The 16,106-nt window shown below is 65.4% G+C and overlaps 4 protein-coding genes across 4 annotated transcripts; 3 read left to right on the forward strand and 1 right to left on the reverse strand.

The window, feature by feature from the left end:
* Positions 1-4,105: 4,105 nt before the first annotated feature.
* EMIHUDRAFT_358857 (hypothetical protein) lies at positions 4,106-5,202 on the forward strand (the record flags this gene model as incomplete). Its single annotated transcript, XM_005760712.1, has 2 exons — positions 4,106-4,166; positions 4,738-5,202. Coding segments are annotated over exons 1-2 (260 nt in total), but the record flags the coding sequence as incomplete, so codon positions are not given.
* Positions 5,203-8,774: 3,572 nt separating this feature from the next.
* On the reverse strand, positions 8,775-9,860 carry EMIHUDRAFT_465565 (hypothetical protein; the record flags this gene model as incomplete). Its single annotated transcript, XM_005760713.1, has 2 exons — positions 8,775-9,172; positions 9,246-9,860. The coding sequence occupies 2 exons, from the start codon at positions 9,858-9,860 to the stop codon at positions 9,008-9,010; spliced, it is 780 nt and encodes a 259-aa protein (XP_005760770.1). The 3' UTR covers positions 8,775-9,007.
* Positions 9,861-11,327: 1,467 nt separating this feature from the next.
* EMIHUDRAFT_106057 (hypothetical protein) lies at positions 11,328-14,156 on the forward strand (the record flags this gene model as incomplete). Its single annotated transcript, XM_005760714.1, has 2 exons — positions 11,328-11,381; positions 13,593-14,156. The coding sequence occupies 2 exons, from the start codon at positions 11,328-11,330 to the stop codon at positions 14,154-14,156; spliced, it is 618 nt and encodes a 205-aa protein (XP_005760771.1).
* Positions 14,157-14,884: 728 nt separating this feature from the next.
* Positions 14,885-15,436, forward strand: EMIHUDRAFT_217464 (hypothetical protein; the record flags this gene model as incomplete). Its single annotated transcript, XM_005760715.1, has 1 exon — positions 14,885-15,436. One exon carries the CDS (start codon positions 14,885-14,887, stop codon positions 15,434-15,436), a length of 552 nt encoding a protein of 183 aa, XP_005760772.1.
* Positions 15,437-16,106: the final 670 nt, after the last annotated feature.

Raw genomic sequence — 16,106 nt, forward strand, 5'->3', positions numbered from 1 at the left:
ACACAGCTCGCGCACCCGCTGTTTTCTTCAGTGCACTAGGCCTGCTCGCCAGGAGTAGGCGAGTGTGTGGGAGGTTCACGCCCGTCGCTCAACGTCTGTTGAAAAACTGTTCGCTGAGCAAGCTCACGGTCGAGCGGGCTTGACGCGCGCTTCAGGATAGCAAGAGGCGTGCCGCCCACTCCCCTGAGGAGCGTGCGGGCACGCCTGGGAATCGTTGTGGAGCGACCATGGACTGGGATGACAGCCGGCGAAGCGCCCTCGACGTGGACTGGGAAAACCATGGCGCCGAAAAGCGCCTCGAAGTGCTGGGAGCTTCACGGCGGAGGCTGTGAAGTCGCGGCATCGAGTTCAACCTCAGCGCACGCACTCACCGTGCTGGGGAGGAGTTGGCCTGCGAGCGGCGAGCGCTCCCGAGCGCGCGGCGCCCCGTTCTGGCCATCTTTCGCTTTCCCACCACAAAACCGCCTCTATTTCGTGCGCCTCCGGTGGCAGGTCCTCTAGCCGGGCCCGATTCGTGGTACTTTTGATGTTTGCGCGCCGGATCTCGACTCCGCAGTGCTGCGGTGCGTCCCAAAGCAAAACTTGTGTCAGAGGGGCCAGATTGGCCGATTTATAACGACGAGACCGAGTCTGAAGGCTATTTTGCCGCGACACCGATACCCGGTTGAGGGCCCGCGGTTGTGGCTAGTGGAGGGTGCTGTACAATCCGAGGGCGTTCCCATGGCCTCACGGGCCCGGGCGACGATCGTGGCTAGAAAAATAAAAAAGCACCATCCGTGGGGGCGAGATTTTCAACTGTCTAGCTCGATTTTGACCCATAACTAGACAGAACGGCCCCAAATCGGCCCGGAACCGACCCGTGGGCCCGTCTGCCGCACCCAGCTCCGCCGGGAGGGGCGCCCGCCGTTCCCCGCAGCTCGGGCGGGCCACGCAGACGCGGCGGGAGAGCTTCCCGTGCCCTGTGAGTGCCGTCACATCGCCTCTCCATATCCTATCTCCACACATTTTGGCCCTGGTGTTGCTGCTCAGAGCGATCTGCAATCCACAATCTCATTCTTCGATCTTTTGTCTTGAATGGGGAACCGGACAGGAGGGATCTACTGGCGAGACTTGGGCGTGTCCGTGTGTGAGAGATCCGCTAGGATCTCCAGTCTTAATCTACCACTATCTCTACCCCCCAACGATCTACTGGTCTTGCGCGCAGAGATGTCCATTACTCGATATCTGCGCATCATCGCCGGCACAAACGCCAAGAAGCCCCCCTCACCCTCAAACGCCTTTGCGGCCCTCGTCGACCCCTCCGCAACGCCTTCTCACATGACACATGCACACATCGCTCAAACGGGCCCACAGCCACACACCGACGGACCCACGGACTGAATTCTTTTTCCGCGCCTCGGTGGTGGCCACAACCTCACCCGCCGCAGGCCTTGCTCAACCAGGTCGAGCACACATGCGGCAGGTCCCGGAGGGTGGAGCCCGGCTCGCCCACCTTCACAAATACCTGCCGCACGAGCTCCGCATCGCGCGGGATGTGCAGGTAGTGCGGGGCCTGGGCGAGCCGGGCGCAAAACGCGTCCACGCCGGCGACGTCCTTGTTCTCGAGCACGGTCACATTTGGGTACAAGAAGAGCGCGCGCGTGTCCGCGTTATACGTCACGTAGTGGGGCGTCGTGTCATCGTAGTGCTCGCGGCTACGGTACGGCGGCTCGTCGACAAACTCGAGCGTGCCCATCTCCTGCTCCTGGTGCAGCGCGTGCCAGTGCTGCTCCCCATCCTCGTACACGACCAGGTGCTGGTCGGACGTCGCGTCAAACTGGCGGACGGCGCCCAAGCACCAGACAAACTCGTCTGCCCTCTCCCACCATACGCGAACCCTGCATGGGGGGGCGGTGTGTGAGTCGGTGCTGGATACGGTGCGTTGGGCTCGGTTGGTGTGTGGGGCGCGTACCTCAAGCCCATCACTTCGAGGGAGTACGACAGCAGTTGCTCAAAGTCGTTCTCGGCGCCAGGCACATGGAAGCCGGTGATGATGAACACGCCGTGGTCCCGTTGCAAGACTTGCCTCTGGCTCGTCACGCGCACCAGCGGCTTGCGGAGGAGGAGGGCGGTGCCGATCCCTGATGCTGCGGCGCATAGTCGGTTCATGCCTGCAAAGGAGAGCAGGTTCTCGCACGGCCGGGATGACGGCGCCCACACTTCAATTCCGAGCTCCGTCAACTCGAGGCCAAATCCGCTCATCATTGCCGCCTGACCACACACAAACTTTCCCGGCTCGGGGAGCAGCGTGACGTCAGTGATGTACTCGACCAAGCCGAGCGTTCGGTGTAGCTTTCGCGGGCGCGCCTCGCGAAGAATGCCGTCCGCGCGCAGCCGCTCGAGCGTCGCCGCCTGCGCCGCAAGCGTGGTGCACAGCGGCAGGTCGACCGCGCCGCCTGCCCGCCGGACAGTCCACTTTACGCGGACGGTGCCGGCTCGGCGCGTCCACTGGTGGCGCAGCCGCGCGGCAGCCGTCTTTGGCCGCGGCTTCGCGTTCCGCAGAGGCTTGCCTCGCTTACTGCGCCTGGGCTTTGCCTTGGCGGCGCGGTAAAGCCTCGGCGCCGCCTCCTCCTCCTCTCCAACATCTGTCCCTCGTTTCTCGGCACGCTTGCTCCGCTCGCCGACCGACTGCACGGTCGCCTTTGCTCCCGAGTCGCCGCACCGCAAGCGCCCTTCGAGGATGCCAGCCTCCGACGGTACCATGTTTGCGAGCGTGTCGATGTTTGCCTTCTCGTTCGGCGTGCACTTTATGCAGTATCGCGCAGCCAGCCGCGACTGGGCCCGGGTAAAGTCATCGGAGCCATGGAAGGTGCGATGGATGGCGCAATAAAGGTATTCACCACCCGTCCGGAGCTCGACGAACTCTGGCGTAACGAGGTGGGGTGGCACGTGCGGCATTCCGGTGCCTGTTGGGCATTAAGAAAACGTCGGCGCCCAAGTAAGCGATTTCCGCTAAATCTAAGAGTATCAGCGGCCAACCCGCAGGCGCGAATCCGAGAAAAGGCCCGATACTCGTACTCGTACGAGTGTGAACGGTGTGCGATTTCGGGGCCCGGGGTTGTGCGTTTACGTGAACGGTAGACGTTCGACGACGTTCGCCTCGACGACGTTCGCCTCGAAGGTCAGTCGCCCCCGCTGCCCAACGCGAGCAAACGGGCGTGAGCAGCCGCCACCTGCCGAGGCGTTCATGTCACCGCGTCTGGATTTTCGCCAGCGCATATGTGCTTGAACACTCGTAGCATGGCGGCGGCGGCGCGCCCACCTCACTCAATCATCCACACCTGCAACTCTTCTTCCACTCATCGCGCGCCTTTCTCGCCACTGCCTCAGGTCTCTGCTCCTCGAGGACTCCTCCACCTCCTTCTCCGCCACCACCCTCTCCTCCGCCACCCTCTCCTCCTCCTCCGTCGCCGCCGCCGCCGTCGCCGCCGCCGCCCTCTCCACCACCCCCCTCTCCTCCACCTCCCTCTCCGCCGCCACCCTCTCCGCCGCCACCCTCTCCGCCTCCACCGTCGCCGCCGCCGCCATCGCCGCTGCCGCCCTCTCCGCCACCGCCATCTCCTCCACCTCCTTCGCCGCCGCCGCCCTCTCCTCCACCGCCATCTCCTCCACCACCCTCTCCCCCCCCTCCCTCGCCACCGCCGCCCTCTCCTCCGCCGCCCTCGCCTCCGCCTCCCTCGCCTCCACCTCCCTCGCCTCCGCCTCCCTCTCCACCGCCACCCTCGCCGCCAAGCGCCGTCGCCGCCGCCGCCCTCGCCGCCACCCCCGTCGCCGCCGCCACCCTCTCCGCCACCACCCTCTCCGCCACACCGCCATCTTCTCCACCTCCTTCGCCGCTGTCTCACCCGACCAAGCGCCCTTCTTGCCCGTCTTGAACTGGGCCCTGCGCGGCGGCTCAGGGGCTGGTGACGCTCGCCGCGTCGCAAGAGCCGCGTCGCAACAGGGGAGGGAGATGGGAGAGGAGTTGGTTGGCTACTACGTTATTACTCACGTGCGGCGGCACACACATCGCGAGGTAGAGCGGCATCGAGAGAGAAGGAGGAAAGCGATTTTTATGTATGTAATAACTAGCTGAGGGGCTCGCTAAACGCTCGCCGAGCTCCATGCTGTGCAACACCACCTCCTCACTACGGCTTTACGGGCGGTGTGGAGGGTGAGTTGAACAAGGGGTTGTGCGCCGGGCCCTCCTGCTCGGCTCCAGCCCCTATTGATAGGTCCAGGTGATAGTCCTGGATGGGCAATGCGTACGCCTCACTGGGCCTTAGATCGCCCGACCGCGTCCCGGTGCTCTGCCGTCGGATTTGTGACTCCGCCGCACCGCGCCGGGGGGCCTCTCCGGAGGCCGAGGATGGCCGTGACGGACCGGGACGAGCTCTGGGAGGTTCAGTGTCAGTGTATATATTGTAGAGACTAACCATGTCCACAATATCTTGACTAAGAGCTAAGCCAGGGGAGGCGATGCCGGGGCTGTACAGCAGCTTGATGCATGCCACCGAAGGGGCGCTGTCGAGGTTCGCCGAGCGCGGCGAAATCCGGGGACACCGTCACCGACGAGCGCGTTTGAGTATTCACTCCGGACTAAGACGGCCGCACGCACACGAGCTGCGGTCGTGCGGCCGTCATAGCGGCGAGGCGCGGGACCGTCTGTGGCGAAGTGGGTCGCGTCCCCGGATTTCGTTCAACCCACCCTCCACACCTCTAATCGTCAGGGGCGCGGAGAGCGCAGTGCACTGCGGTGAGGCTGCGCAGCGGGGGCTCGCCCCCTGCACCGCGCTCAGCGGCACAGGGGAGGGCGGTCGGTGGCGGCGGCGGCGAGGCGCGAGGCGGTGGCGGCGGTGGTGCGGGCGGCGGGATGACAGGGGAGGCGGCGGGATTGACAGGGGAGGCGGCGGCCACGAGCGGAGCGGCGCAAGAAGGGGGGGGGGCGGCGGCGGCGAGGCGCCGGTGAGCGAGGCGCCCGCGCCATCAGAGAGACGCGCCGCTGCGAGATGGAGGGCGGCGGTGACGGAGGCGAGGCGCGAGGCGGCGGCGGCGGCGGCGGCGGCGGCGGCGGCGGCGAACGGCGGCACCGAGTCTCGGTGAGCGGCGGCGGGAGGAGGAGCAGCGGCGGCGCTCGCTCGCTGTTGACGGGAGCGCTTTTGAGCCTGGGAGCCCATGCCACTGCGACCGGCGTGCCCGGGAACGGAGATCGCGCGCGCGCCGCCACTCACGACGCGCGCGCGATCTTCGCGGAGTCGGGTCCCCAGAGGGAAGCGGTCTTCTCGGCCGACGTCCAGCGGCGCGCAAGGAGCGCAAGGAAGTAGGCGCAGCGGAGGCGGCCTAGCACCGGCTCGGCGCCGTCCGGCTTGCGCTGCCCGCGAGCCGCGTCCTGAGCCTCGGCAGCGCGCTGCGCGGCGCGGCGCTCGCGCTTCTGCTGTGCCGAGAGCGGCATGATGGTTCACCAGCTGAAGCTCGAGACTCCTCGGTACCACGAATTGTGCCGGTCACGGGGTAAGCGGCGGACAACGGGGGAGCCATATATCTTTAGATGTAACTCTTGCGAACATACCCGAGGGTAAACTGCTGACAGGGTTTGCGATGAGGAGCGATCCGAACGTGGTATTCGGGTGATTAGATCACTACCGCCGTAACGCAAGAGCACTGCGACGGATCGGGCTCATGCTAGCATCCACCTCGCGGGCCCGATGTTCTGGCCCAGCGAGGCTGCTGCGGAGCACTCGCGGGCCGATGTTCTGGCCCAGCGAGGCCGCTGCGGGACACACCGGCGGCTCGGTTCGCTCCTCAACGCAAACTCGGTCGAGCAAGAAGTCAGGTGTGTGTGTAAAGGCGGCGCGGCACGGTAAGGGTCGGCGGTAAGGCGGCGCGGCGGCAACAGACGGCAGGCAGGGCATCGGACGGCGGGACAAACGGCACGGGGCGTGGCACTGTAGGAGCGGCGGTACGGCGGCACGGCGGTAACGGACGGCAGGGGGGGCGGCGGGCTAAACGGCAAGGGCGGCGCGGCACGGAGGAAGGAGCGGCACGGCAGGGAGGAGCAAGGACGGCGCGGTAACGGCAGGATCACGGATAGGCGTGGCACGGATAGGAGCGAGCGAGCGGCTAGGTGGCGGGAGGGCGAGGCGAGGGTGGCGGCGGGTGGATCACGAGGAGGGAGAAGGTCTGGCGCGAGCGGGTGAGCGAACGGCGAGCGAGCGGCTAGGCGGCGGGGGTGAGTTTTCTTTCGTTGACGGCGGGTAAACACGGCTCTCTCTCTCTCTCTCTCTCTCTCTCTCTCTCTCTCTCTCTCTCTCTCTCTCTCTCTCTCTCACGCTTCAGGCTTGTATCCCAAAGAGAAGAAGAAACCCGCCGTCGCCGAGTCTCTTGCAGAAGCACCACTCGCAACTCGCTCTACTATGTCGCTGCCGACACGTGCGCGCCGTCGGTGTCCTCTCGAGACACGTGCACGCCCTCACACCCATGGCCTCTCGGAGACTGTCCGGAAGGGGCCGTGGGCACACGCGTGACGCGTCGCGTAGTACTACGGCGGTGGCGCGAGCGGCTGGGCCGGTCCACTGGCTGCCGGTCTCGCCCTCGCAGGCCGGATCTCTGCAAAGTCGCTGGAAAAGGGGGAGAAGCGCGCGAAGGCTGACCGCAAGAAGAAGCCGCAAGAGAAGCCGCAGCCGGGACGCAGCCAGAAGGTGAGCTTCTAGTTTCCGCGCTGCCACCGGCCCCGCTGCCACACCGACCCCTCGCCGCACAGGCGCCCCCGGGCAACACGGGCCCGTCCGGCGAAAATGATCGCAAACGCAGCCGCGCGGGCGACTCCCACGAGAAGACTATGGCCCGCGCTGCCGCCGCCTCCGCCGCCGCAAAGGTACCGAGAGCGCCGCCTCCCGCTCGCCCCGCTTCGCCTCTGCGCTCACCTCGCCCCTCCCTCGCCCCAGCGTCGTCCTCACCTCCCGTCGCTCTCCTCTATCCCCTTCTCTCCTCTATCCCCTTCTCTCCTCGCTCTCTTATCCTCTCCCGTAACCACCGGAGCCGCCCTCGCTTCCGTCTTCTCCCCGTCGGTCCCCTCCCCCTCGCCCGTCGGTCCGCTCCACCGTCGGTCCCCTCCCCCTCGCAGCCGGTCATACGCATTTCGGCGGGATCCTATGTTGGCCTGACTCTCCGAACTCCTGAGCCGATATTGCGTGTGCGCGGGGCTTCACACAGCTCACTCAAACTTCGCCCGCGGCAGCATGCTCAGGCGCGGGTCTCTCTGGCGCTCCAGCCTCACGTCAGCGCACTCAGCGCTTAGGCCTCGGTCCGGCGTCCGCAAAGGCGCAGTGTGTGGTGCGGGCTCTGCCCACCCCCCCGAGGAGAGGGGGGGGGGGGCGCTCCCGCGCGGGGGGGAGCCGAGCGAAGCTCGGCTCGGGTTCAAACAACCCTCCCCCTTTTCCCTTTTTCTAAAACTGCTCGCCGCGAGCGGCTCGCTTCTAAAACGAGCTCGCCGCGGCTGTCGCCGCGTCTCGCCTGTCTAGGCGTCGTGATGCGTGTGTGCTTTTGAGCTGGGCGTATAAGAAGAAGAAATTGAAGCACTCCTCCCATTGACTTAGTACGAGCACCGAGACACGAGACAGCAGCCTACCCGTTCTACACCCACACCGCCGCGGAGCTGCCTAGCTGGCGGGTGCATTCACAGCGAGCCCGCGGGCTTGGAGACCCAATCAGACAGCACTCCCCACAGCAAAAGAGCAGACGTGCCGCTGTGAGCATCGCTGAGCAGCACCAACGACCGCTTGCGGGGTCGCCGCAGGCCGGCGCCAAGCTGCATCTGACGCCGGCATGCCGTTCAAACCCCGGGACCAAGCGCCCGCGGGAATGGGAGGCCGCCTGCCCAGAATTAAGATCGGCCGCGCACTGCTCTGGCTCCACCATGCCACCGCCCATGAGATCTCTGACGCACGTGTGATGAGCCGCCGTTCAAAAGTGACTGTACTGTGCGGAGCGCGGAGCGCACTTCGATGGCAAAGTGGGTGGCGCGGAGGATACGGCGCGTACACATGAGCGTGATTGGTTGAGTGAGCATGCCCAGATGGCCGGCCGGCCGGGCTACCGCCCCTCGACGGGCAAAAACAGGAATCAGGAAACGAGAGTCCGGCCGGGTTGCCAAGAAATCGGCGGCGAGAGCGGAAAATTCCCTTTCCGGCATCCGGAGGCAGAAACCGCAATCGCGCGACAGAATCTGATAAGGCGAGAATCGGACGGACAGAATCAGATCGATTAGGCAGAAACGGAAGCTGGGTGAGGAATCCTGCCCGGAGGCTGAGTGCGTGGAAAGGGGACGGGCAGAATCAGATCGAGTAGGCAGAACCGGAAAAGGAGAGTGAGAATCAGAAGAAACGGACACGAATCCCGCTCGAGCCTCCGCATACAGAATCCTGTCTTGGGTGGCAGAATCGCTAGTGCAGAATCCTCAGGCGTGGACAGGGTTCTCCAAGACTGGCTGAGACCAGGCCGAGACTCACTTGTGTGTCCACAGCCCACTGAAGAGAGTGAAGCCTGTGCACACTGCTCACTGGTCGCGGCGATGCAGGCCCCCCCGGGGGGCGGAGGGCTCTCTCTTCTCGAATGCATGTTTCCCCCACTACTACTTCTTGGAATAGTCTCCATGTATAGACAACATCGATCAATAAAAAAGGCGATTTACTCACGCCCGAGAGAGCAGTGGCTCTTGCACGGCGCTTGGCCTTTTAGCTAATTAGCTTTAAAAACTTTTTAAGTTTTTAAAGCTAAGAATTTTTTTGCGAGAGCAGCAGATAGGCGCGGAGAGGGGTCTCAGACTCGAGACACACGACAGGCTGTGGGACAGGTCTCGGAGTCTCGGGGGAGCAGTAGAGACTACGTAGAGTGTTGACGCATGACCCGGGCGGGCGGGAATGTGCCGATTCTGCGGTACACGCGCAGTGGCCTGCTCCGACGGTCTCAGAGACACTCACTCATGCCACTGTCATGTCGCCGCTGGCTGCGCGCGCATCGCATGCATCAGCACCTCCCTGTCTTTTGTGTAGTGGTACACGAGCTGCGCCTCGCTGTACCGGTGATCGCGCCCAACCGTCACGCAATCGCGCAGCGCGGCCCATGCGAGCCGTACGTCGCGCTCCATCCCCTTGGCCTACAAGGGGATGTGGAGACGGTCGCTAGTGGGTGCGCCTGCGTTCACGTGGCTTGCGTGTGTGCAGGCGCGCCCCGTGCAGCTGGGTGCACAGATTCGCCTCGTCGCTAGCTCGCAGCGCGGCCGCCATGGCGTCTCTCGCCGACGCCTTGTCCGCGTCGGTAAGCAGGCAGCGGACGAGCGGCGGCGGAGAATCGCCGAATCGCGCGGCCGGCGCGTCGAGCACGACGACGGCCCGGAAGGCGACCCACGCGCCGAAGGCCGGGTGGATCGAGAGCTGCGTCTCGGCGTCATGGTAGCAGAGGCCACTCACCAGCGCAACGCGCTGCATCGAGACGAGCCGCGACGAGTCGGTCACCCAGAAGATGTCGTGGCGTGCTCCGCCCGTCAGATCGGCGACTGCGGCGGATATGACCGACGCTGTGTACGTGTCGAGCGGGTCTGTGACGCTCTCGGGGTCCGGCTGCGCGGCGAGCCAGCGCAAAAAGGCGGACCAAAGCGCCGTGCTATTGCCGAGCAGCACTGCGAGCGTGCCGTCTGACGGTGGCCGCTCAAAGGTCGGCAGCGGGCTCAGCGGCAGGGAATGTTCGATCGCGTGCGCGTTGTACCATCGCACGTCGAACGGCTGTGTGATGTCAATGCCGGCGAGAGCAAGCGTGTCGGCAAACCGTTCGAGCTGAGGGTCCATGCACACACAGAGGCCCACAACCCTGGCGAGGTACTTCCAGCCTGCGGAACAGCTGAGCAGTCTCCCCAAGGCTCGCAAGAGGTCGCCTGCCTCGCACGGCCGCCACCGGGTTTCTTTCTTGCACCGCACCGTAGTTCCTTCTTTTTCACTGCAGATGCTGCTGCTGGTGCGGCGCGGCTCTCCGACGCGACTCGATGCGCGCGTCGCGGCTATCTGACGCGGCGGGCGGCGTCGCGGGCGGCAGCGGTGGCGGCTCGCGGGTGGAGGTGGAGGCTGGAGGCTGTGGTGGGTCTTTGAGTTTACTTCATGATGTACTACGAGGACTAGTGATGCTGCTCCTGATGCACCCCCCCCCCCCCTTCTCTCTCTCTCTCTCTCTCTCTCTCTCTCTCTCTCTCTCTCTCTCTCTCTCTCTCTCTCTCTCTCTCTCTCTCCCTCCCTCGCTCTCTCTCTCTCTCTCTCTCTCTCTCTCTCTCTCTCTCTCTCTCTCTCAGGTCTCTCTCTCTCTCTCTCCCTCTCCCTCTCTCTCTCTCTCTCTCTCTCTCTCTCAGGTCTCTCTCTCTCTCTCTCCCTCTCCCTCTCTCTCTCTCTCTCTGAGTCTCTCTCTCTCTCTCTCTCCCCCCCGGGCCAGCTGCACGCACGCTCGGTGACATTTCTTCACCTTCACACTGGTCGAGTCATAGGTGACGCGAGGGCGCTCACTTAATTGATTACGTCACTCATTAATTCCTTAATTGCGTACCGTATTCCGGGTAATCTTAATTATTAATCATCGGGCGGGGCGCGGCGCGGCGGCTGCGCGAGGCGGCGGCGCGGCGCGGCGGCGGGCGGGGCGGAGCGGGGCGGCGCGACCATCTGCACTGACCTCGGTCTCTGGCCGCTGCGAGCAGGGCAATGGTCGCGCCGCCCTCGACTCAAGGGGCTGCCGTCCACACGTCGCTGCTCAGGCCGGGGGAGGGGGGGAGACCTCCTGTTCCTCGCGGAACGGGAGCAGGCCCCTCCTTGCCCGGTCTGCGAAGCAGGGCGGTGGTCGTGCCATCGTCGCTTCACATCGAGCACGCCGCAACCGTCGCCGGCGCGCGACACGTTCCCGTCAGCAGGACTGTCCTGGTCGAGAGTGTGTGCCGCCAAGGCGGGGCCACTCGGGGACAGTGCCGACGGGACGCGGCTCGAAGGGTGTGGCTCCGCAGCGCGGCTGGCACTCGTCGCAGAGGCCTCACCTTCGAAAAGTCGGGCATGGCTCTACCCGCAACTTTCTCGCTAACACGCGCGCACCGCCGAGCCTGCGGCGGGCGCGCTGCGGCCGCACGTCTACCTTCGTCATAGTGCCACGACGTACGGCCTAGATTTAGCCCACGCGCCTCTGCTCGCAAACACTCACCCATTGAATTGTCACTGCCCGTGAGTGCGAGATAGGGCTAGCCGCAGGCAGCTAGCCTCTGAGGAGAGCGTCCATAGACACCTCACATGACCCCACACACAGTCTCGTCCGTGCCTCGCCGGCCGGCGAGATTGCTGGAGGTAGAGCAAGACTGCTCTAGCCTCGCATGTCACTTCCTGTTGTCTGTTGTTTGTTGTGCCCTTGTTTGTTCTTCTGGTGCCTTGGAGCGCTGGGGGGGGCGACAGGGAGGATGTGGCCCTGAGTTATGTGTACGCCTACTCAGGGTGTGTGGCAGCCAGCTGGCTGTGTGTCTTGTGAGCCTGTTTGTGTCTGTGTGTCGCTCGTGCGTGTCGTCATCATCTGTCTAGCGTCCACCCATACCGCGTTGGTGTCCAGTCCGAGCCTGGCTGTTCTTCACCTTTCTACCTACCTACCTTTCACTGTATGTGGCTCTTACGAACATACCCGAGGGTTAACTGCTGACAGGGTTTGCCATCAGAGCGATCCGAACGTAGTATTCGGGTTTAGTCCCCAAAGAAAGAAAGAAAACAGAAACCCATAGGTGAAAGCCACTTGAACCGAAGGCCGCAAGACACGGTGCAAGGAAGAAGGATGTTGCCATCGCGGAGTACATGGATGGTCGAAGGACAGAGAGGAAAGACGTTGGCTCCCCTGCGAGAGGGACCAGGTGGCCGCCACACTGGAGCCCTCCCGCCCGATAATCGACTGCCTCCCGTCGAGACTTGAGGCCCCATTGGTGCCTCGGCGCTGCCTGGGATCTGGCTCGCACGGCCGCCCTAGACGCCAGCGGCTCTTTTTTCTTTTTACACATGTGTGAAATGCCCGCCTCACGCTCCCGCGCCAACGCACCGCGCCGCACGCCGCCGCCGCCTGCTGACAGCGCGCCGGGCGGCGAAGTCCCAAAGAACGCCCTCAAGGCGGCTACGGACGGCCGCGTGGGACCGGTGCGATTGTGGCTGAATGAAGGCGGGAAGGCCGACACTCTCGCTGAGCGACCCTCTGAGGTCAGCGGCCTTCCGATTCCATGCACCCTGCTGATGCTCGCCGCACAGAAAGGGCACGTGCAGATTGTCGAGCTCCTCCTGAAGCGTGGCGCTGACATCAACCTGCAAACCAGTCACGGCGCCACTGCGCTCAACGCTGCCGCCCTCCATGGCCGCGAGCGGGTGGTGGAGATGCTGCTGCAGCACGGAGCGGAGTTGAACCCACAGGACTCCGCCGCCTGGTCGGCGCTGGCAACGGCTGCCGAAGGCGGAAAAGAGCGGGTGGTCGATCTGCTGCTGCGGTGTGGCGCAGAGATCGACCTGCAAGACAAGAACGGTGACACCGCGCTGATGCTCGCCGCCTACTTCAACCGCCCCGCCGTCGTGCTGCGCCTTCTGCGGGCGGGCGCAGACATGACGTTGCGCGACGCGGCGGGCAAGACGGCGCTGCAGTGGGGCAAGGAGAAGGGCCACGCTGAGTGCGTCGAGGCGTTCAGGACGCATCTCGGGGAGGTGGCAGCGGGCCGGAGCAAGGCGCCGTCGGCCGAGGCAGGCGGCGCAGGCGCGGCGGAGGGTGCGAATGCCGCGGCCTCTGCTTCGAGCAGCGAGGGAGCCGCGGAGGCCGAGCCGAGCAGCGGGGCAGTGCCAAAGGAGGTTTTGGACGCGGCTTGGCAAGGCGATGAGGCGGCGGTGCTGGCGTGGGTCGACGGCGGCGGGCGGGTGAACGCGACGTTCGAGTACGTCTTTGCGGACGGCCCTGATGTCGGCATGACGCTGCTGATGGTCGCAATGACACGTGGCCACGAGGGGCTGGCCGAGGCGCTGCTCCAGCGCGGTGCGGATCTCGAGTTGCACATCAGCGACGGCGCCACCGCGCTGATGGGCGCCGCCGCGTATGGCTTCGAGAAGCTGGTCGAGTTGGCACTACGGCACGGCGCGGAGATCAACCAGCGAGCAACCATCGGCAGCACCGCGCTGATGAGCGCCGCCGGCCGAGGCCACGAGAAAGTGGTCGACTCGCTGATCAGGCACGGCGCGGCGATCGACCTTCAGTGCAACAACGGCGACACCGCACTGATGCAGGCCGCTTTCCGCGGCCACCCTGCCGCCCTCCTCTGCTTGCTGCGGGCGGGCGCAGACGTGACGCTGTGCACTACGAGTGGCAAGACCGCGCTGCAGTGGGCCAAGGAGGAGGGCCACACTGAGTGCGTGCGCGCCCTCGCGGAGCATGCGGCGGCCGAGAAGGCGGCGGCGAAGGCGGCGGCGAAGGCGGCGTGGGCCGCGGGAGCGGCGGAGAGGGCGGCGCAGAGGGCGGCGGAGGAGAAGGAGGCGGCGCGGCATGCCGAGGAGCTGCTGGCGGAGGTCGAGGCGGAGAAGCGCGCCAAGGGCAAGAAGGGCAAGAAGAAGAAGAAGGGCGGCGGGGCGGGCGGGGCGGGGCCGTCGCAGGAGCCCGAGGAGGGTACCGAGGCGCCGTCGGTGGCAGACGCAGCCGAGGCGGCGAAGAAGGCCGAGGAGGCGAGGCTTCTCCTGCTTCTCGAGACGCTCACCGAGGAGAGGATGCGGCTCGGCATCACGCCGGAGAGCCAGGCGGCGGCGTCGGCCGAGGTGGCCGAGGCGGCGCGCTTGGACGCTGCGGCGGACGAGGCGGAGGAGGAGGCGGAGGAGGAGGAGGAGGCCGAGGCGGCGGCCGAGGCGGCGCTGGCGGATGCCGAGGTTGCGCGGGCGGAGTCCAAGGCGGCGGAGGGGGCGGCCAGGGCGGCGTTGGAGGAGGCCACCGCAGCGCTGGAGAGGAGGGAGACGGCGCTCGAGGAGGCGAGGGCCGCCACAAAGACGAGGCGTGCTGCTGCAGTCGCTACGAGGGCCAGGGCGACCGCCGCAAGGATGGAGGCGGAGGCGGCCCAGCGCTCATAGCGCGAGCTGCTCAAAAGAAGCGCGTGGCCACCATCCTGCGGACTGTCGGGTGGAGCTTGAGAGCTTCCGTCGAGGAAGCGCTCGCCGGAGGGTCATCATACCCGTACACTCATCGATCATGCACTGAGCCCGCGGGGAGGTCAGGGTGGGGGCCGGGGGGGAGGGGGGGGGGGGGGTCTCGAACGGCGTGGTGCCTTGACAAAAAAACTCCACGGTTTTTTTATCTTGTGGTACTTGGAGCACTTGGAGTGCAGTCATTAACCTCACATCCAGGGCCGGGGAGCGAAGAAGCGCACCCAGCGGGCCGGATGATCGGCATCGGGCTACGGGCTAGAGAGCCCTGACCCCTAGCTAGGGGGGGGTGCGCGTTCGCAGGGAAAGGGCCGTAAAGTAAACACGGGTCTCCGAGGGTTAGCTCCGCGCTCCAGGTTTCCCCTAGCAGCAGAATCCCCCCTCTCTACTCGGAGCAAATGTAAACACTCGACACGGACTCGACGCCCATCCACACCCGGCACCTCACCACACCGGACCCCTCTTCGTGGTCTCCCAACTTTCACTCCGGGCGTTTTCCCCCACCTCTCCTCTTTCTTCTGGTGTGCCGGTGATAGTACTAGCACGCGCCAGTTCGCACCTGTGTCGAGCCTGTCTGCTGTGAGAGAGAGTTGTGTTGTTTAAATTCTTCTTCGCCTTAGTTTGGCTGCATTTTTCTCTTCTTTCCTTCTCGGGCCATGTTCGCGCGGCGACTATCGCCTCTCCGGCGCAGTGCCGGTGCCGGTGCCGCCGCCAACGGCCGCAGCTGGGCCGCTGGGCGGCCGCGTGCGATCGCCAGCGGCGTGATACCGGGCGTGCCGAAGAAGCTCGAGGACATCGTCAAGCTCGACCTACTGGAGAAGGCGGACGCGAGCCAGGTGCTGCACGTCTGGGCGACGCACCACGCTGAGAAGGCCGAGCTGGCTGGCGCGGCTGCCGAGGCGGCCGAGTACGAGACGCTGGTCCAGCGCGGCGCCGAGTCGCCCTCCTTTGTGTGGCCCGTGCGGCGGGACGGCGGCCACATGATGCTGTACTCGCAGTACGCGCCGGCGCACCAGATGTTTGTGTACACCTTCCTCGAGGACTACCGCCGCTCGCCGGAGCTCTCGCCGCCGTGGATGAGCGTGCTGCTCTTCGACGATCTGCTCGACACCAAGGGCGTCGCGCTGCTGCGAGCCGAGGCACTCGCACTCACACATGCACCCCACCCCTCCACAGGCGCACCTGGCCTTACGCCGTGGGGCGCGTAGGAGGAGGGCCCGTCCCTACATTGCGCAGGAAACAGTCCCCTGCCCTCTCTCCTTCCCTTAGGCCGAGCCCGACAGGCTGAGGAAGGCCGAGGTGCAGCAGCTGCTCACGCTGCTCCGCCGCTTCTACAACTCCGACGACTACGACAAGGCGCGCGAGGGACAGAGAGAGAGAGGGGCCAAACAAGGAACACGACTACCCACCGGGCTTTCAGGAACGAGGCCGCTGGCGACGGAGACACGGTCACACTGCACACACAAAACGCAAACTCCAAGGCGCGCTCCTTCGCTGCTGCATGCCGCACCTTCGCTGCAGCGTGCACCGCCGGCCCCTCGCGTCGCGCCACTGGGGTCGTTCCTGTCCCCGCCCTCGGCCGTGGCCGCCCCGCAGGTCTGGGCATTCAACCACTTTCAGCGACGGTTTGATCTCGACGCCTACCTTGCGAGTGTGTGAGACTCGATCCGGACCCAGGGGCAGGGCAAGCTGCGGGACGTCACATATTCTTATTCTTTTCTCCCATCCGCGCGCAGCAATTCTTTTCTCTAGTCCCGCAGTGCCGGCGAGGCGGGCGGGTTGAATTCTTTTCTCTTGTAACCGCTGCCGAGTTCGTTGCCCCACCTTCGCGCGTTCCGGTTCTGGGGCGGCATGTCCGCCACGGGCGAGGTGCCCCTT

This window comes from Emiliania huxleyi (genome assembly GCF_000372725.1).
Source record: "Emiliania huxleyi CCMP1516 unplaced genomic scaffold EMIHUscaffold_74, whole genome shotgun sequence".
NCBI classification, from domain to species: domain Eukaryota; phylum Haptophyta; order Isochrysidales; family Noelaerhabdaceae; genus Emiliania; species Emiliania huxleyi.